At 36.2% G+C, this 22195-nt stretch overlaps 2 protein-coding genes across 2 annotated transcripts in view; one reads left to right on the plus strand and one right to left on the minus strand.

Moving 5' to 3' along the window:
• Positions 1 to 314: 314 nt before the first annotated feature.
• Positions 315 to 16319, minus strand: LOC121413972 (E3 ubiquitin-protein ligase E3D-like). Its single transcript, XM_041607000.1, has 9 exons — positions 16146 to 16319; positions 14248 to 14565; positions 13533 to 13776; positions 11969 to 12038; positions 7507 to 7591; positions 6333 to 6441; positions 5171 to 5367; positions 2123 to 2261; positions 315 to 500 (listed from the first exon to the last, which is right to left on the minus strand). Exons 1-9 carry the CDS (start codon positions 16253 to 16255, stop codon positions 480 to 482), a joined length of 1293 nt encoding a protein of 430 aa, XP_041462934.1. The 5' UTR covers positions 16256 to 16319; the 3' UTR covers positions 315 to 479.
• Positions 16320 to 17311: 992 nt separating this feature from the next.
• The window catches only part of LOC121413973 (neuronal acetylcholine receptor subunit beta-3-like), an 18831-nt gene continuing 13947 nt past the window's right edge, over positions 17312 to 22195 (plus strand). The window contains exons 1-2 of the mRNA XM_041607001.1: positions 17312 to 17585; positions 21924 to 22081. Of these exons, the coding sequence (XP_041462935.1) occupies positions 17525 to 17585; positions 21924 to 22081 (219 nt within the window). The 5' untranslated portion in view covers positions 17312 to 17524. The remainder of the gene's footprint in view (positions 17586 to 21923; positions 22082 to 22195) is intronic.

Below are 22195 nucleotides of genomic sequence, written 5' to 3' on the forward strand. Positions count from 1 at the left end.
ATTTTATGCGAACTTGCCAATATTGCACAATCTAAAATCAATTGTGACATCTATATCTTCCTCTTTCCATTATAGTTTTCCTCCCTTCCTTCTCCTCTTCTTTCTTCCTTCTTCCTCTCGTTTTTCTCCTCCCTCTTGCCTGACTAGTTTACCTTCCTCTTCTTCTCCTCTTCTTCTTCTCCTCTTCTTCTCCTTCATCCTCTCCTTTTCCTCCGTTCTTCTTCCATTTTCTTCTTTGATAAAATCTTTCTTTTCCTCCGTTCTTCCATTTTCTTCTTTGATTAAATCTTTCTTTTCCTTCCTTCATTCTTCTTTCTTCTGCCATCTTTCTTATTTCTTCTTTCTTTGTTTCTTCCCTGTTTACTTACTTCTTCATCCTTCTTCTTTCTCATCAACAGGACCTGTTGCATCCTCTGAACTGTTTCAGGATTCTGACTCGAATATCCTACAGCTTGTAATGCATCAGATGGACACTGTCATCACAGCTTCAGAGAACCCACCTGTCAAGAAGAAATCAGAATGTACATTCAGTTGCTCATCCTTAAAGATAAATTCCAGTATTGGTAACGATCTCAAAACAACTTTTTACAGAATCTAATATAATGATCACCCAAGTGTCTGTTTGTATGAATAAAAAATATGTGCCAAAGAATTCTTGAAGAAATTGTGTAACTGCTGAGAAATAAGCAAAATAAGCGCGGATTTGGTCACTTCCGTCGGATCTTTATTCCAGCAATAATAATACACTGTCCCACGTGTTCCTATCTGTGTTGGTGATTTTCAGTGTGAACATTTTTCAGCGTAGATTTCAAGATTTCACAAAGTTCAGTGTATGTAACTGTACCAGATCTAGATCCTTGATGATATACTGACAATGAAGCCTGGATTTACAGACTTTCTCATGAAATCAGTGTTTACTGCAACTACTGGCATTTCTCTTTAACCCATCGGAGGCTGAGCCTACATATAACTTAAGACGCATGTATGAGTCTCTAAAGAAATGTGTTATAGCAAAATCATTCAGTCTCCAATATTTAATATAATCAGAAGCATAGAGAAATTACTTATCAACATATTTCAACCAGAAAGGGCTAATCATCGATAACAAGAACTTAGTTACAATGAACATTAAAACAAGAGATAAAGAATTTCTAACTTTTTCCTGAGATCAAGTACCAGAAAATGGTTGCAAAGACGTTCCGCAATTATTTAGGTGCACATCCTGATACATCAACATGTTTCATGCGCTACGCTTTGACGGTATAATGGCTGTACAGCTGTAGGACATTCCAAAGCTATAATAAAGTCTAGCTTTGCAACAAACTTTGCAGAAATTCAAATGCGCATAGAAATCAAATCAATGGGATATCTATAAAATATCAATAGGGACAGTGATTTTCCGCAATCGCGGAAAACGGACGGAATTCACGGAAAGGGCCTTTTGAAACGGAAAGTGGCATTTCAAACGGAAAATCACGGAAAACGTATTTTCCTCAAAATACACAGAATATCAACAGAAATTACTCCAAAATCACAACAAAATGAGAATATTAAATGGCCACAAAACCCCAGAAAACACGATCTCAGTTCGCTACAATCATGACAATTCACACATCGTGACTGCACTTGACATTAGCACACTCGATTGTACCCCGCGGCCGTACCCGGCCTTCCGGCCGGGTTGAGCTTCATATGCACACATATCGTTCCAACTACACGGTCATGTGTTGCTGCCCTCTATGTTTGAAGATGTAACAGCACGATATCGTGGTCTTAAAATCCAAGATGGCGGATTGGCCAAAGTCGTTGACAGATGATAACGATGTCAAAAAAACCTCAAAATAATCGAAATATCGTTTCATCGTAAAATAATGCTAATAATGTGAAAGGTGAGGATGTATGCATGCTAAATATGTTCATAAAAATAATTTATGCACCCGCATAGATCCGATTAGAATGGATTCTATTGTGTTGTTGGTACAGTAGCAGATACAAATTTTGACCAGAGCGAGTGTACGTGTTGTGATTTTGCTATTCAATTTTCTTTTTCATAACTATTAATCTTTATATCATCATTTTAACAGTTTGTATTTATTTTAAAACAACATAGAACATATCTCACCATGAATCCATTCATTTGCCTCATAGAAGGCGGAGCCTGTAGAGTACTGGTTGCTAATAGTAACCCTAGTTGCAGACACGCTTCCTTGGTGAGTGTAATGCCATGAACCATTAGGTCTTTGTTCCATTCTTCACCTAACCTGGAGGGCAAATGCAAGGAAAAGAGTGAAAATCGTCATACAAAAAAAAACAAAAGGTTCAAGTTCCTTCTTGATATTTTTCATGATAAATCTGTAACACAGAAAGACATAGCAATGTTTCCTGGCTTTTTTTCCTGGCTTTTTTTCCTTCGGGTCAAGTATAACTTTAAAGAGTTAAATCATCATACATATAAATACTAAAAGCAGTGATTTCATGTCATTGATAGGTACAATTTCATTACAAAATAATAAAGAAAAAAATTCAAACACAAGAAATACATAACAAATGTAAAACACAAAAAATGCATAAGAAAAATATGATAATTGATATTGCCATTTTATATACACATTTCATAATAATCCTAAAAAGAGTACCCAGACAAAAAATAGAAGTTGGTAATGGAAGTGCACAGGCACATTGGAATTGGAATCAAGTCAAGCGCACAAGAGCATTATGAATTTCCATAAAAAATAAAGAAAAAAACTGAAACACAAGAAATACACATCAAAATAATTGAAAACACAAAAAATGCATAAGAAAAAATATGATAATTGACATTGCCATTTTTTACATGCATTTGATAAAAATCCTAAAAAGAGCATCCAGACAAAAAAAAGAATGAATTTGGTAATGGAAGAATATAGTCACTTCTGGAATTGGAATCACATCACCCAAACGCAAGTCAAGTGCACAAGAGCATTATGAATCTATCAATGTGTAAAGTGATGGGTTTCAGATTTTTTTTTTTTGTTTCTCTGAACACTGATAAAGGTCATTCAAGCTCCTACTTTGTTCTTCATCGAAGAATGTGCTAACATATTTGACCTTGATAAAGACATTTTTAAGTTGATTAATGACTGTTATTAATACCATCACACTGACGTCATCTATGCGTGGCACAATTTTAGCATTCTGCTATCCATCTTGATTACCAAAGACAATTAGGCACATGGTGGAGTCGTTAGACCCAGCTAATTATTGTGTTAAGTTTATAATAGCAATGCAAGACCTTGGAGTTGGCTAGGAACACAGGATAATTAGCTTGAGGAAGTGTCATGGGGGTTTAATTGGAGGGGAAACTTATGGGATATAAGTTGACCCTTACAGAGAAAAATGATCTTTGGTGCATTATAAAAATGGAGATAATGAGCTTGCCAGATCCATATTGGGATTTGTTCTTCTCTGTTGCCCAGTGCAATGTTGTTAGCTGAATAAATATTGACTTCTCTCTTCACAATGATAATTTTGATATGTATCTTGATATCTTTCTTCTTTCTTCTTCCTCTCTCCTCCCACCCCCCCCCCCCCCCCCCGGCATCTCCTTCTCTCTTATTTTCTCCTATTCTTTGTTTTCTTTCTCTCTCTTCATTTATCTCTTTCTCTTCCCCTCTCCTTCCTTTTCGATGCTAACAGTTTTCTTAGGCATTACATACATCATAGTGTCATTTTTTGTTTTATTTTTCATTTTTTACTTTTTATCTTGAAATGTTCACTTTGATCTTACAATATGTACAGTGGTGCTAGAAACCGTACCCCATTAAAAATATGTTCCTTCATGCCGAGTGTTCAATGGAGACAGTAACAATGTTCAGTGAGCCCAGAAAAACAAACTTCATTGAATGTAATATTTTATCACCTGACTTCACAATTGAATATCTAAAAAGATGGCAGAATTTACACACTTGAAAAATGTTCACTATCTGGTGGGGTTTACTAACCTTTTAGCACCACTGTACGTGTTAATGTACATTCATAATGAATTTTGTTGATAAACATGTTAATTTGAATTATTTGATAAACACATGTGCTTGGATTAGTTTCATGAAAAATTGCATGGATTTTTTTAGGAGAAAAAAAAACCTGAATAAATTTATAATTCAGGAGAGGGAAAAGGATTAAAAGCTTCCAAGGATGACAGATGACCTTGACCTAAAAAGCTCCATGAGTAGATGGTATTGAATTCTTTAAAATATATGAATAATACATGAAATCTCAATAGACAAAAAACATTAGTAAATGGACAGTTTTTGCATATGAAGTACATGCTGAGATGAAAAAAAATTTAACCACCATAACAAGCCTTTTTTTTCTACAATAATGTAAACAAATGATTCCCTTCATATGGAGGGGTATACAGTACATGTAAATAAAAAAATAAACAAAGCGATTGTAGACCTAGAGGTAATCTACTTTTGCGCTTCAGCATAGTCATTTAAACTCCTGAAATGAATCTTCCAAATCGTATATCTCAAGTTCATTTATTTCATTCACCATAAAAACATGAATACATACAAAGGAGAAATATTATAAACAATTAAAGGTAATAAGAATAAAAGAAAAAAATACAATTAAATGACAAAAGGTCTTATGGGAATTGAGGACGACAAAAAGAGCTGAAAGCCTTATAAACACCGACCTCTTATACAAAGTTAAAGCAATGCGTTGTATATATATACAGAGTAAGAACAGCAAGAAATAAACAACAAACAGATGGATGGGGGGTAAAAACAAGAATTGTATCTATTAAAAAAAGGAATTACTCAATCAAAGTCATGCAAACTCAAAAGATGGGATTTGAAATGTCTATGCAAGTTACATGTACATCAGCACAAGTATGAATTTTAAAAAATTCATAATTTTAATGACCATCAACCAGTCATCATTTCTTCAGAATTTGATTCCTGACAAATGACCTTTGGATAAGGTATACTCTTCAAAGGTAGTTGGATCACAGGGTGTGACATTTCACAAAGAAATCCATTTAATAGTTTAATGCAAATCCTTGCTTCTGATTGGCTGAATGCAAATAAGTATAAAATCTCTGACAAAACTTTTCATGAAACACTCCCCAGTCTGACAACTCCTCTTTCTTTTCAATCTAAAACCTGACCTCAAAACATAGACTGACCTTTGACCTGCATCACTGGTGCATGTCTGGTAGAGGACCTTGACGATTGGTTGACTCTTCAGTTGGATTTCTAATCTGCTGCCGTCTAATGGTACAGGAGAGGAAGGTTGATGAGACGATGAATTCTCTGTCTCTTCTCTGTTAATAGATGGCGCTCCTCCATATAGAAGCCTGGTGTCTATTCCTAACAGCCACACCTGATAAGAAAAGGAATTAGTAATGCTGCTGGAAGACAATTGTAGAACATTTTTTAGAAAAAGGTTTAATGGTTTTTTTTATAACTAGCATTGTGATTAGCATATTATGACCCTGTGTTGTTCAACATACATGTTCATCTTTCATATTTTTCTTTTCTTCATAATCATGTAAGCAGTTGATATCAAAAGCCATTAAAAGTAATATTTCATACAGACAAAAATCTATTAAAAAATCTCTTAAATACAAAAACTAGCATTACTAGGTGTATATTTCTAAGAAAGTATGTTTGATTTAAAACAACTTTCTTATGTCTATATATTTCCTAACATCAGAAGACCATGAAAAGGTGCACAAAGGTGAACATTATAAATCTATGAATGGTATTTTCACAATACCAATGACTTCATTTTTTTATTTGCTACTTTTCTTGGATAAAGAAATGATGATGACGATGATGATGATGATGATGATGATGATGTTGATGATGAGGAGGAGGAGGATGAGGATGAGGATGATGATGATGATGATGATGATGATGTTGATGATGAGGAGGAGGAGGAGGAGGATGATGATGAGGATGATGATGATGATGTTGATGATAAGGAGGATGAGGAGGAGGATGAGGATGATGATGATGATGTTGAGGATGAGGAGGAGGAGGAGGAGGATGAGGATGATGATGATGAAGATGATGGTGATGATGGTGATGATGGTGATGATTACGATACCAATGTCGATGATGGCAGTAATAATTAAAAGAAATAGTAATAACAATCCAATCTATTCAGCACTAGTATCAACTCTCACTAGTTGGATAACAATCTTGACTGTTACATTCTCTCACATATTACAAGCAAACTTATTATTCCTTCCCTCCTTTTTTTGCTCTTTCATCACTCATCACTTTCACAAATTCTTTCATTTTGTTTTAGTAACAACATTACTTGATTATCTTCTCACTTACCAATAACCTTGGCCTATGTTCCTCTTCATCCTCAATGATATACTTGAAGGTCATCTGAGTCTTGAACAGTTTGACCATCAAGCTGCATATGGTGTGTTGAAGAGGATTGCTTTGGGAGGAAATAAAGAAGAGTCTAAGATATTAATATCAGTCACTTTCTTTTTCGTACAACAATATACCGGCCCCCGTCTTATAAAGAGTTGCGATTGATCCAATCAATCGCAACTATGGAAACCCAGCAAAGTCAACATATAAAATGCATGTTTAATTTCAAAAAATTCTAGATATGAATGCCTATCCATAAATTCATTGATTTCTTGACAATTCAAAAAATTCTACATATAAATGTATATTCATAAATTCATTGATTTCTTGACAATATGGTATGATCTCCTTTGTTTACAAGTTGAAAAAATTATTACACTGGTGGATTTCCATAGAGTTACGATTGATTGGATCAATCATAACACTTTGTAAGACAGGGCCCGGGTTTCCTAGTCTGTATTGACATAACAAATGGCACCTCGTACAGCTTTTGTCTCTCAATTCTGTATCTTATTTAAGTATCCAAGTCAAATGATTTGTGTGGCCCTTACACTTTCACGATTATAGGTTCCTGCACTGCCCTCAGTGATGAGTGCCAGTGGGTAACAATATGAGACAAGTCATACATTCCATGATGAAAAACAAGGCAAGCAGATTCCACAATGCATACATATACAAATTTAAAAATAATCTAGAATAAGTCATTTCGACCTAAAGGGTGCTTTCCATGGCCTAAAAATAAGCTGCTTTGGCCTGAATTCAGTCTGTATTTTTTTTCTTAAATAAACAACAAGAGAACACCTAGTTACCAAGAATGTGTGTTGCATTTCCATTTAATTAAATGCAGGATAGAGGAACATTGTCAAATAAATGCCTTGCTGACAGGCACAGGTTCCGCGACCGGGGATTGAACCCCCAGACTTTCCATGTATAGTCAGGCACCTTAAAACCAATCCAAATTTAGACTCTTGCCTGAAAAATGCCATCCCAGAACGATTTCCTACTCTGAACACAATCTGCATCACACAATATCATCAGGGTAACCTTAAATTATTAACTGCTTACCATTTAAAGGATATATATGACTTTTGTTTATTAAAGGGGATAAAATCATCAAAACATATCTTACATGGTATGAGAAAGTCCATTTTCTTTCTGTTGGATACAGATTGCATAGCGATATAGCTTGGTGGTTTCTAACTGACTGCTGCCCCCTGTTGACAGGATTGAGATAAATGGTTAAAGATCATTTCACAAACACATCAGTAAAAGCTAAGTAAAGGGAGTAGTCAAACTTGCATAAGCAGGCCTCCTTGAAGTTACCTATTTTCGCCATAAATGGAAGTTCACCCTTCCATGTTTTTATGGTCTATGATGTATGCAAATGTTTCTTCTTCAGGAAGTTATGAAAAACATGTATCTGAGGATATATTGAATGAACAAGTAAACAGAAAAGAGAAGAATTTATTTAGATTTATATAGAATTTCATATGGGGAAGCTGCTGGCATTTCAATTTGAAATATATATGTTAAATAAATCTGTCACGTGTCAGTTTACTTCCATGCAATAATAATAATACATCATCCCCCGTGTGCTTATCTGTGTTTTCAGTCTTCAGTGTAATTCTGTTTTTTCAGTTTAGATTTAATAATTTCAAGGTGTCAAATCTAGATCTACAATGAATGTCGACAATTAACCTTGATTTTGACTTTCTCATGAAGTAGTTGTAACAGACTTCCTGCAACTACATTAAGTTTAGCTTTGAATAACATAAAACTATAATATTGAAATTCTCCACAAGTTCTGTCCACGGCAATAGACAATATCTATTATTGAAGTGTTGTGGTCGAGAGGTTATGCCTGGGACTACAGATCACAAGGTTCAGAGTTTGATTCCTGCATCAGCATCTATTAGTCCGGCAGCCAAACCCTGATTTGGGGGGGGTAAGGTTGCATTGGAATGTCATAGTTTTTTTTTTAACTGATTTTGACTGGTGAGACCTTCTATTTGAAGAATCTACATGCTGGAGCTCTGTCAGCATTGAGCAATTTGAGATATACGCGAAAATCCAAAATGGCCGCCGGCAGCCATCTTGGATTTTCTGTTTACTCACTTTAGCATAAGATGTTTAAAAACTTGGGAGTTAAAGGTTTTAGGGGGCGGAGAATCCAAATCTGAAGTTATTTTGAGGAAAAAACCATGCATTGATGTCAAAATATACAGATAGCGGCCATTTTTCAAGATGGCCGCCATATAACATGCATTATATTGTTTATTTCCTGTATAGGATACCTAGAATTTTCAAAACATGGAATATACTGGTTAAAGGGGATGGAGAGTCCATATCTGAGGTTTATTTGGGGATATAACCATGCTTCGATGTCGAAAGATACAAATATTGGTCATTTTCCAAGATGGCCGCCATATTACAGTGAATTATATTGTTTATTTCCTGTATAGGGTACCTAGAATTTTCAAAACATGGAATATACTGGTTTTAGGGGATGGAGAGTCCAAATCTGAGGTTTATTTGGGGATATAACCATGCTTCGATGTCGAAATATACAAGTAGCGGCCATTTTCCAAGATGGCCGCCATAACATGCATTATATTGTTTATTTCCTGTATAGGGTACCTAGAATTTTCAAAACATGGAATATACTGATTTTAGGGGATGGAGAGTCCAAATCTAAGGTTTGTTTGGGGATATAACCATGCTTCGATGTCGAAACATACTTGTAAATATTCCTCATCGCCATTCTGGGCAAGGAGATTTTTTTACTTAACTGCTCCCGATGTGTAATTATGATTCAGCCACAAAATTACTAGCAGGGTCCCGACCTTTGCAGGCCCTGGTGGAAACTTGGCTCAACATTCTCCTTTTCCCACCTTAATATCCCATTGAGCTAAAGAAGCACTAAGGTTCTGTCAGGAGGCCCCACTTTGAGATCTGTTGACCAACGGCCTGTTGACATTGCACCACTCTTTTCCATGGTATGCCAACCTCATACTTCTTTTTCCTGGATAACACTCTGTAGGTCTCATCTTGATGCAGGTGTCACCTTAAGTTGTCTGTCTTTGCTGGCCATTCAGCAGCGGGGTCGATATCCCAGGACTTCAGATTTTCCACCGGCTGAGAGACATCATGTTAGGGGCTGTGTGGTGCTTGCTTGCTCTGTCTGTGCTCATTACATAGTTCCTCAATTAACAAAGAAGTTCAAGAGGTAAAGGTATCTTGCCTACATAAAGGAATCAGTTGAGTGCTAGATATGGTAAGCCGTTGTGTTTAGGCTACTGTCTGGAAAAGAGCTACAGGAGAAGGCTTCATACTCTTTATAGTGCAATACAGCCTGATGGTACCAAGTAATTGACTAGATAATACAGTTTGGGCATTTATCATAAAAACATTGGTGTTGAAAGTCCTAAGAAATAATTCAGGGCTGCAGTCGATAGGAATCATTGTTGCTGACATGATGATGCCATACGTGAACTGACTAGACTAGAGCTTTCAATTGGCTCATTGCTAGTGGCAAAATCAGAGATGTTTTCAGTGGTCCCGTAAATGGAGATTAATATCGAAACATGATTTTTCCTTTTTTATATTCTCAAATGAAGACAGTCAGTTGTTTCAAACATTTTCTTTCAGCATACAATTCTAATCCTGTTTCGACAACAGTGTCAGTGCAATGCATATGTAATATTTAACTGTAAAGTTGCAGTGATATGCAAAATAATCAAGCATATGAAACTAAATTTATTTTACAGCAAATTTGGCAATGTGTTAATCACTTCAGGAGATTAAAGGATTGTTTTGTCAAGGTCAAGCCATTACTTCAGAAGAAGATAAACATCCCACCCCTTTCGCATATACTTTAGGTTACTCTGAGATATCTTATGGAGTAATTATATTATATTGCATCATCACAGTGATATATGTAAAAACCATACAATCATCAAAAAAGTCATTCAAGAGATATAATTTGGAAATGATTCAGATGATTAATATGCCTCATCATACACATACATGTAGCGATAACAACTAAGATATCCTACTTTTTGCACTTAATCTTGATATTTCAATTACTGCCTCATTCAATTGAAGTCTAAATATTGTTCATTATCCCAATCCTTCCACCTTGTCCAAAAAGAAAAAAGAAAATGACTGATAAATAAGGTGTCTGCTTGTATATAATTACGGTAGGCCTACTGTAATACTTGTTCTATGGTGGCCATCTTCTTCATCTATTTGTATATTTTGACATCAACTCATGGTCCTATCCTCAAAATAACCACAGATTTTTACTCTCTGGCCCCTAAAACCATTATATTCCATGTTTTGAAAATTCTAGGTTCGTAAGTAAACGAAATAGTGCATATTCAGTTCCTTAAACACCATCAGGTTTGGATTTTCCATCCCCCGAAATCTTCATATTCCAAGGCTTGAAAATTGCACGTAAGCTAAAGTAAGTGAACAATATAATGCATGTTCTATGGCAGCCATCTTGGAAAATGGCCGCTATTTGTATGTTTCGACACCAAAGCATGGTCATATCCCCAAACAAACCTCAGATTTGGACTCTCCATCCCCTAAAACCAGTATATTCCATGTTTTGAAAATTCTAGGTACCCTACAAGAAATAAACGATATAATGCATGTTATATGGCGGCCATCTTGGAAAATGGCCGCTACTTGTATATTTCGACATCGAAGCATGGTTATATCCTCAAATAAACCTCAGATTTGGACTCTCCATCCCCTAAAATCAGTATATTCCATGTTTTGAAAATTCTAGGTACCCTATACAGGAAATAAACAATATAATACGTTATATGGCGGCCATCTTGGAAAATGGCCGCTATCTGTATATTTTGACATCAATGCATGGTTTTTCCCCAAAAATAACTTCAGATTTGGATTCTCTGCCCCTTAAAACCTGTAAATCCCAAAGTGAGTAAACAGAATATCCAAGATGGCTGCCGGCGGCCATTTTGGATTTTCGCGTATATCTCAAATTGCTCAATGCTGACAGAGCTCCAGCATGTAGATTCTTCAAATAGAAGGTCTCACCAGTCAAAATCAGTTTAAAAAAAACTATGACATTCCAATGCAACCTTACCCCCTTGGCTGCCGGACTATATGTCCTTTGGCAAGGTGTCGGGATCTACATTTGCATTTGAGAGAGATAAACGGGTACCCTGCAGGAATTGATTCCTTTAAATGCTAAAAAAAAATCTGTATTCGCAGCTATGTTTACTGCTCAGGTAATATTATGCAGCTCTCAAATACATTTGGGCAATTCCATAAAATGATCAAACTTTTTGTACGTCCAACCCCCATTTATCTAAAGTCTTACTTCACTTCACAAACTGACCAAGTCATGGTCAATTAGAGAACACTACAGACTGTCAACAGAACAAGAAATCAGAGAGATGAAAAATGTCATGAAGGTCCCACATATAGGGGGTCGGACGTACATATTTTATGGAATTGCCCATTTGTATCATGCAATCTATAAATGTCACATATTACATGCATTCTTTTATCTGTTAATCACATAGCACTTCACACAATATTATACCTTTTCTTACCTGAACTATCTATAGATCCGAGAATGCAACCACACCTCTGACACAGTATGCTGAACCATTTACCAGCTCTCTATAAACAATGAAAACAAAAGAGATATGAATTAAAATTGTTAAGTAACTCATACATTTACATACGAGGTATTACGGAGAAATGAATTGCTGCATTGCATCACTTTCTCAGAAATGTGACATTCTTATCAGGAATGTTTGTTGAAACGCTTGCATTTTACTTTTTATTATCATAACTCTCATAATTCGATAGCCTTCACCATAAGTGACATGTTTTCTAACTTCCGTCAAACCAACAACTGTCTAAACAGTGCATAAACTCATTTTCTTTATGTACTACTGACATATTTTAATGATGAGATTTTTGTATGTATATTCACAACTCTTGGGATTATCAATTATTCGAAGAGAATTTTTGTGCTCTACGCCATGGCCTCAAAACAAAACACACACAGTTCGAAACAGCAAGCCGAAGAACTAAACACAAGTAAATGTAACAAACTCCAGAAATTGCCAGAGAGTGATGTAACTCGACAAGTTGGTAGTGCTCTTACACAGACTCTCCTTTACAAAATTATACCCATCATTACCCAAAAGGAGACTGAAAATGTATGTGCATATTTAGAATTTGAGCTGCAAACAAAAGATGATAAAATCACTTCTCTCGACACTCGAGTCCAAACTTTGCTCGATAAACATGACAAGTCTGTCCAGTACACACAAAAAACTGCTCATTACTTCACAGAATCTATGACCCAGAGAATTAAAATATGAATGAGATTATCATCCCTCGATGTCATCAAAGACAGAATCCAAAGCTAAATGCTATAAAGGATATTGAAAGAAATCACAGAATGGGGCCCAGAAATGGTAAATATAGAGGAGTAACTATTAGTAAAATAGACACACAAACCTAGAGAAATCAAAAGATTGAGCACCTCAAAGGATAAAATTTTTGTTCATGAGAGCCTTTCAAGATCTGAAATTTTCTGGAAAATCAAAACAAGACTCAAAGACAATCTATGGATACGCTGTTGACCCAAGATAGCCGAATCCTGCAGTAAAGACACATGCGAAAAACCAAGTCTCTATCACAAGGCTTCAATACTCCCAATATTGATTATGATGACAAAACATCCAGTTCAGCCTGTAATTAACGGGTTCCATCTTATACTTTTGTTGGATTTTTATACGGAAAATGCATACTATACTATACGTATATTGTATCCTACTCACATTTTTTTTTTAATTAATATTTGGTGGTAAGTACCTTCAACCTTAGTTATTGAGGTTAACCTCATAACTGAATAATTGGCCTGTCAAGTCCTGCTAACAAAATATATTCTTCATAAACAATAATGCTAACAATAATGATAATGATGATCATAATAATGATAACAATCATGATCATAATGATAATGATGATAATAATGATAATATTACAATGTGGTTAGTTGCATAAAGCACCCACTATCTCTTATATATTTGAAGTTATAGCATTATGATTGTACCTGTCGATCAAGGGTATTGGCACAAGAAAGCAATAACTACTTACCCCCTGTTTATTTGGCGCAACTGTCTTCTTCTTCACTTCCATCTGGACTGACCCCTTGGTCAACATCCTTGAATTGACTAAGAGATACAGGTCATCCACCATGACGCAACCTTCTTCAGGGGTCAACTGTAGAGGGCTCGTCTTGCCTCTTTCCTCTGCGATGACCTTGCTCTTGCAGCACCACATGTCAGCCGCCATGTCACCCCAGTCTCCCGAGGGCAGGGGTAGGACCTTCTTGAAGCCACTGGGAAAGAAATGGACAAGAAATTAAAGGAACCTCGAGGCACAATAACTTCTTGTTCATATTTCAAAGAGAGTACAGTTTGATTTTAGGCATCAAGTGCTGAAATTGATTATAAATTCAAAATATTTTGGAAGAGTAAATAACCCCTCGATAGAAGTGTATACTGGTAATCATAAGATATTGACTGGCCTTGGGGGGACAAGAGAATCATGTTTTCTTGAGTCTTGTTTAACAAATGGCAATATGGTTCATTTTGAATGTTCCCCAGAGGTGAGCCTGTCAGTGTCAATATTTTCATTACCTAGAATAGCAGTATCAAATCAAATAAAAGTGAATTAAAATCACCCCAAAAAAAACTCTTGTGAATTTCACACTTGGAAGCAAAATCCCAAAGTATAATTCAGTATCTATATTCATGGCGATGATATCAAAGAAACGTTACTCTGATCTCAATAAGGTCCAGTATCTCACCTAGCAGGTTGAACAAGTATTGCCCCACATCTAGAGCAAGTCACTTCGCAGCTTGGATCATACAATGCCTTGAGAAACTGATCACCGGTCTCTTCGTCCAGCTCCCCTCTCTTCTCTCCTCCATCATCCTCATCACTGGTCTCCAGCTGGAGCCTCATCTGGATCCCTTCCCCCTGGATCCACTCCAGTCCACTGCAGGATCCAGGTAGAGAATGGAGCCCCTCGGGAAGGAGAAATGTCCATTGCTTGAATGGTTTGTCACAAACTAAAATGATGGCGTCTGATCTCACCTCTATACTGTATGTTTTAGGAGAGTTCCTGAAAATATAAGGTGATAAAAAGGTATTTTTTTCCAGCAAACAGTGCTGAGCTTACAGCTTTCTTGATGATATTCTGCTAACAAAGTTATTTGAATAGCATCATGTGAAGTCCTAGTACCTACAAAGAACACCTTTTTTTATTTTCTCTAGAATAAATGTTTTTATATTTTTTTCAAATGAAAGTGAAATCTTTGGCATAACGGAAGCAATATGTATCAAGGTTAAATATTTACGTATACATAGCTGCACATGGGTAAATTGCAACAAAACCATTTGTTTTAAAATAATAAAAAAGTTGAATCAGTAAAGTGTCTACCACGCCAGGCCATCCATAATTGGGCTCGTATTCATTGTTTTTAGACCCTTATCAACTTTGTGATAAATTCTAAATCATGCATAGATTTGTCAATTTGTATGTTTCAATCGCTGTGGTTTACGGTACACCATGTGGAGTGTGACAGCACGCGAATCGCGCGATGTGCGTGCTGTCGCCAAGCGGAAGACAAAGAAATCAAGATGGCGATGTAAACACAGCCGTAAGCTCTTCCCATCTTTTCATAACAAATCTCGTTTTTTTAATGAATTCTTCTTTAAAAATGAAATCAATATCGCAGAAATGTTGGAAATGAAGTTGGACCCCAGGCCCCATGTACGTTTTAGGCCCGGGGGGGCCACTTACATTGACGAGTGGATACCATGCGCGACCAAAAAAACACGTAAAAAGGATGTCTTTTTCACGATAGGGCACGTTATGTACTTAACGTGATAAGGGTGTCAAAAACACAAAAATAATGAAAAAAGGGTATCTATTTCGCTAGGAAAATTACGTGTTTAGGGTCGAAGTTGCGGGGATGATAAAACAAAATTAAATGTTTTATAAAGGATGTCCTTTTTGGCCCCAACACTACGTGTTTAGAGTCCGATTTGCGCAAGGTGTAGGTGGGGTCGTACTAAACCAAATAAGGTAAAGCCGACGACCGAAGGACTCGTAACAATAAAACATTCCTGTACTTGTTTAGGGGTTCATTTCAGGGAATATTTGTCAAGAGTATCGTTTTGTTTCCAAGACTTGTCAAGGGTAGGGTTTCACACGCCAATACTTGTTAAGGGGTGCATTTTCAGAATATGGAAATTACATGTTTAGGGTGCTTTTCGAGACCCCATGGTCGCGCATGGTATCCACTCGTGAATGGAAGTGGCCCCCCCCCCCCCCCCAGGGTTTTAGGGCTAGATCTTTTAGAGGGAAAGTAGAATTCTAGGGGGCGAAAATTTCTGGTTTTGTACCCGTATGTGGGGAAATATCATGAATATAGGTCATGTAATGTAGGTAGGAGTACCAGGCGTTAGTGGGGAGTGACTCCATACGTACAGTATATGACTTTCAGTCCCCAAAACGCCCCAGGCTAAGTGTACGGAGCCCAGCCCTGCTGCTAGTGTTGAGAAACGAGCCCCAGGATTTGCCGCGACACCGCGCCGTCCCCACTTGCAAAGACGAGCCAACCGGGCGGCGCGGCATAGCTGCTTTCCTCGTAGGCCTATTCGTTTCAGCGGAGAAAGCCCAGACAGGTCTATACTTACAGTCGACATTTTTCAGATGTATTATCGATGGATTTTACATTCACTCCGATTGAAATTTGAACAGCTTTCAACTGCCTCCTAAATTCACCATATAATACTGGATCTTCCATTCTCAGACCTCGTTATTTCGAAGAAAATAAGTTTTTGCAGAAGCTCATGCACGAGACTTTGGCATTGAAATAGGGTGTCATAGAGTAAACAAATCAATTTGGAAAATACGGTACCTGCAGTCTGCACCCATCCCGGCAGCCCCCCCCCCCCCCTATCAATGATAATTTAAGGAAAATTCAATAGAGCTTAATTTTTTTTCTCATAAATGGCATGCTATCAGTTTTATAAACTACTATCAGTGAGAAGTTCCTTTTTTTATTTGCATTAAATGTATTTCTATACATCCTACTGTCACTATTTATTCTTCTTAATCTTCTTCTAAGCTTCTTCTTCCTCTTCCTCTTCCTCCTCTTCTTCTTCTTCTCCTTCTCATTCTTTTTCTTCTTCTTCTTTTTCATCTTCTTCGTCTTCGTCTTCCTCCTCTCATTCCTCTTAAAATATCGATTGCACTCATCTTATTGTTTATGATCGTTTGTTGAAATATTCACATACTATTTCATACATATTTCATATATTATGTGGGTTTAATGCATCAATATGCAAATTTTACTTGAATCATTGGATAGGCCTATCCATGCAAAAACTCCGGTGTTGATTTAACACCAGCCCAGAATCTATATATGTTCACTGCCAGATCAGTTTGGAATCAAACCGCTGTTTAAATACTAATTGGTGTTGTATAAACACATATCTGGTGTGGAAATATATAGATTCCGGGCTGGTGTTAAATCAACTTCGGAGTTTTTGCAGAGTATATATATAAATAAATAAAAGTTACATTTATATAGCGCATTACATTAACATTTCAATGCGCTTTACAATAACAAATTAATATACATGTATATAATACTTTACAAAAATCTGAGTTCAATATATATATAGAGAGAGAGGGAGAGAGAGAGAGAGAGCTAGCTGGGTAAAAAGCTTTATCCAAATCACCATTTAATGGGAAGCAAGCCTGTCTTAAATTAAGTGTTGAAACGCGGGAACGAGCGTAACCGTTCTCTCATGTAAATTTGCTTGCTTTCAACCCAATACCTCCCGTCCATTTCTATCTTCGTCATTAAGTCAGACTAGTCCATGTTTATACAGGCGTGGATCGATCCTCTAACACCAGTATCCATAGTATCACTCTCACTTTGCCATTTAAATTGTTTTTCCTCCCTCTCGACAACCGAAACGCTTTTTCATGAGCAGAAACATAACGAATAGGAATCATTGGAGTCGCTCTCGTTTTTTTTTCGAAATAAGCGTATTTGGGGATCATCATGGATAAGCTCTTTATCTTTTTGATTTGCTTGTCGTTTTACTTGAATTTGGTTTATGGTGGTAAGTACATAAAATAATTAATTTTCTCCGTTTTGTTCATCACATCTCCCCATCAATATCGATCACTCTCAAACTCATTTTCTCTATTTTATTTTCCCTTATCAAAATCTTGTCTCGTATGTAACGGTGCCTTTGCATGGTTAGAAATATATTTTTAAAAATGGACACTGATTTTTTTATTTATTATTTATATATTATTCATGTATACGTGTACATGGTTGCGAAATTTTTATCATATTCCGTGCATCAGTGACTTAAGTGTACATTCGATTCCATTTATAGCATTACAACATAAAGTACATTATGGTATATCAATCTCTTCTATGTTTTTACATTTGGTATCGCAAGATTGTTGAAATGACTAATGATGAGGATACGAAGCCTAATGGCAAAGATGACAAATACTGTTATGATAATGATGATGACGATGATTGTGGTGATGATGATGGTGGTGGTGGTGATGATGGTGGTGATGGTGATGATGATGGTGGTGGTGGTGGTGGTAGTGATGATGATGATAATGGTGGTGGTGTTGGTGTTGGTATTGGTGGTGGTGGTGGTGCTGCTGCTGCATGCTGCTGATAATGGTGGTGGAGGTAGTGAGGATGATTATTTTTTAGTTCATATGCAGTGTTTCATCCATTACATTTTTTTTCCAATTATAACTAATATTGAATTACAATTATGTTATGAATGCTAATCGTTATGATGGAAAATGTTTACTTATTGTATGCAATGTTCTGATGTTGAAGCGTATTATTATTGTTCACTTTTGTTAGGAAATGTCGAATGAGGAATCAAAATCAAACCAAAAGAAATAATATTGATGGAATAAATACATCAGTAAAAGATGAGAGGAGAAAAGACAAATAGAAAGGCACACAATTTGCTCTATGCCTGATTTAAAACTATGGTACCTTTTTACTTTATGTGCTGTGGCCATCTGTAAATCAAATGTTGACATATGGACAATCTGTTGATTATACATAAAATCTTATCGGTAAAGTAGAGAGTGAAGTAAAAAGAATAATACAAATAAATATAAAGGCAAAATATTAAAGATCGGAAAATCTTTTCATTGTCATACTCATTTGATTGATTGATTGATTGATTGATTTGATTTTATTTCTGCACTCAGCATAAATATTCAACATAACATCTAGGTGATACAATTAAGTTTTACGAAACAATTTAAGAAATAGACATAACAAGGCAATGAAAAGTTAATATTAAAAAGTAGCAATATTCAATGAAAAGAAAATAACAGTTTAAACGAATGCAGGAGACCGCCATCGTGAGCGGTTAAGCTTGAAAATGATGGCGGCCTCGTAAAATGGTACATAAATTTCTTTCTTCATTTCCATTAGGCCTCAGTGCAAAGAAACTTGATATACAGTGCGTATCAAAAAAAGTTTACACTTAGAAAAGAAATCCTGTAAAATTATACATTTGTTATAGCCAGAATGTTTTTCCACATTTTAACATTGGTACAGATCCATTTATTAAGCAAATGACGGTATAACTGTCGAAAAATATTTCCGCTTGAGTGAGCACCACTTACTTTTGGAAAGTTAGTGTAAAATGATTTGCGCAGAACTTTGAAATAGTTATGCGAATGAAATTAGACCTTAATCATGAAGAACATATGGAATTTAGCTAGTAAAATTGATTTGAAGATATTTTTACCTTTTTAACTTGTTTCCTTGCCCAAAACACTTTTAAGAGTGCATTGCGACCCACCCTACTCCCCCACACACCGAGGCCATCATGACGATATTTGCTTTACACTGAGCTGTGATTTACATGAAAGTGCTTATGCTTGATTTTCATTTTCTTAATCATTGTCAAGCTTGGGAAAAGAAGAAACAAGTATTAAATGAAAAATAAAATGTAAACCCACTTTAAAAAATGAAAACTAAAAAAATGCTGGAGATGTCTGATAATTTTTTTTCAGATTTACTTATGTCCCCAGATCCAGCTGGCACAAAAAGGTAAAGGTTGTGCTTACTAAGACAGTGTTGAAATTTCAATTCGGGTGGCAAAATTGTTACAAAATGCTTGAATGTATCCGTTTTATTTCAATTGACTAAAAGTGCAAGGGAAATGTATGAGAAATGTTTCGCAGGGTTAGTTTGATTTCACCCTTTCCCATTGACACAGCGTGAAAGCGAACATTTCTGCGCAAACAGATTTCTACAAGCTTTACGAAAATGCTCACGCAAGTGCTCACCCAAGTCCATTCTGTGAATTTCTTTTTACTTTCATTGGATAGATGAGACCCAAACCCAAGAATATATGTGAATAAATTAGCCACATGTTGTATATGATTTCATTTCCACGGCTTTTTCAAAGTGTAAACTTTTTTGATACGCACTGTTTATCCATGTGTATCTTTTCTTGGGTATTGAAAATCCATTGCCCTTCTTTAAGATGGGACTAACAGTGAACAGGGCCAAGAGTACCCCCCCCCCCATGATCTGTGGGGGCATAAAAGTAGAGGATAGAAATAAATGGGGAAGGGAAGAATTGTGAAGTGATGACTTGGTTATCTTTCCCCTATCAAATTACTCTACCCTGTTGAAGCGCAGCCGGCCCTGTCAGTATTGCTTCAGAAATAGTTCACTTATCAATACTTTCTGATATTTTATTTTCATTATCAAATGCATAGTTACAAAATCCAATTAAAATATTGCTTGTGGACGGGAAGTCATAAGTACCATGTTAAAGAACACCATTCCATCAAAGTCATTTAAATATTAATTTGTAAATACTGTTTAAACAGATTATGCAGTTTCTTTCATTTATTTTTTTTCTGATATTTTATATTGATTTTGTTCTTTGGTATATAATTTTGTAGTAAGTATTTTCATTTTACTCATGATGGGTAGTCATAAGACTTTATCTTTATGGTTCCTGGTGTCACCCTTCTGATTTTGTATTCATTTTTGTGACTTTTATATAACTGCATATTTTTTCAATTATAAATAGAGCTAACTAATCAATATGCATCTTGATGTGTTAGAGGTATAAGACTTTCGGTAACATCCAATGCTGCGATTCTTTGTGAGAAAGAAGCGCGAAAAATACTTTACAATACTAAGTCTTGTTTCGAAAAAAAAATTGTTTATGTTACTCACAGGATATCATAAATGTTTTGCTTGAATGTTTCTTCATATACCTCATCAAGAATGAATAAAATATGATGCGTGCAATAATAAAGTTTTCAGTTATATTCGATACAGGCCATGATAATTGCTCGTTACGTTGTTACTCCCACCTAGTCTGCTGTGCAAACCCTTCACTCGAGTTAAGGGCCTAAATCTCCAGTCTATAATGCCTTGCGTACTGATCGAAGGCCCTCTCGCTCAACAGGAAGTTTTGTATGTGCTAGTCTTTGCGTGGACACCTACTTGTTGGGTCTGTACCTGCAGACTAGCACTCACCTCTCTCTCTTTTTCTAACCCCCCTCCCTATCACCCCTCTCCCTCTCCCCCTCTCTCTACCTCCCTGTCCCTCTCCCCACCTCCCTAATTCCCTTTCTCATACCATTTCGCCAATCCAAATTTGCTGTTCATCTATACACTTTAATAATGGAGCAACGGTTCTCCATTCGAGGTCAATTACTTCGCAATTATATCGAAGATTTAAACATTCATTAAATTGTTACGTCATTCTTTTTTTACCAATAGTGCTTTGCTTTATTGACATAAATAATAAATCAACTCACCCTGATTGAGGAAATGAGCTAATCGGTGATTGGATGTGAAGGATTAAGTAGATAGGTTGATGATATTCAACCTTCATTGTAGCGCCCAAATTAGCTTATTTTATCTAGGTTAATTGCTTTTCGATTGCCAATTTGAGAATAAAAGTCAAATATTGCATTTTATGGTAGTAGTTGTCAACCATTGTAAGATATCGATTTGTCAAAATCTATCTCTTTTTGTTTGCGTCTTACAAAGGGAGCGTATCATGTTACAAAATGAATAGCCATTGGTTGATTGTCAGTGACTATTGTTACAAACTACTGCAAATCCTTGCATCTGATGATGGTAATGATATTTTACCTAATTGCCAATAGAGCATGAATGCTTGTTAGCAAAAAACCAGAGGACCGACGGCTTCCTCTCCGAGGGACCTGGATTAAATGCCTTACCAAATGGCACTAACGCACCGGGTGGGAATCGAACCCGGGTCACCGGAATCCGAAACCCGCGCTCTACCGACTGAGCTATCGCGCCTCCCATCTGGATTGGCTCAAAACAAAGGGGACAGTAAAAATCACTAACGTAATGATCTTCAAATCCTTTCATGTTTTATTTCTTTTCTTATTTTTAGATTCTACTGGAAATGCAAGTCTCCACCGTGGGGAAGAAGGACGTCTGATTCGTAATCTACTGGATACCGGATATGACGTCAGAGAAAGGCCATTCGTAGAAGATGGGGGACCACTTCATTTCAACTTGTCTCTTTTTCTTCTGGCAATATCAGATCTTGTAAATATTGTTATTTTTTAAATATTTTTTTATTCGAAGTAGCTGCACATTTCTATAAAGAGAAATGCGTACTGTATAGCTATATCATCTTTTTCTAAAATAAAAGTTGCATGT

The sequence above is a fragment of the Lytechinus variegatus genome, chromosome 4 (assembly GCF_018143015.1).
Source record: "Lytechinus variegatus isolate NC3 chromosome 4, Lvar_3.0, whole genome shotgun sequence".
In the NCBI taxonomy this organism is placed as follows: domain Eukaryota; kingdom Metazoa; phylum Echinodermata; class Echinoidea; order Temnopleuroida; family Toxopneustidae; genus Lytechinus; species Lytechinus variegatus.

What these genes read in the sequence shown, in the direction of transcription:
- LOC121413972 (XM_041607000.1), bottom strand. Translation starts at nt 16,255, where the DNA reads ATGGAAGATCCAGTATTATATGGTGAATTTAGGAGGCAGTTGAAAGCT. An exon ending in TTGCGCCAAATAAACAGGGG is followed by an intron (nt 12,039 to 13,532) that starts GTAAGTAGTTAT and finishes CATTGTTTATAG; the next exon opens with AGAGCTGGTAAATGGTTCAG. An exon ending in CGGATCTATAGATAGTTCAG is followed by an intron (nt 7,592 to 11,968) that starts GTAAGAAAAGGT and finishes TCCTGTCAACAG; the next exon opens with GGGGCAGCAGTCAGTTAGAA.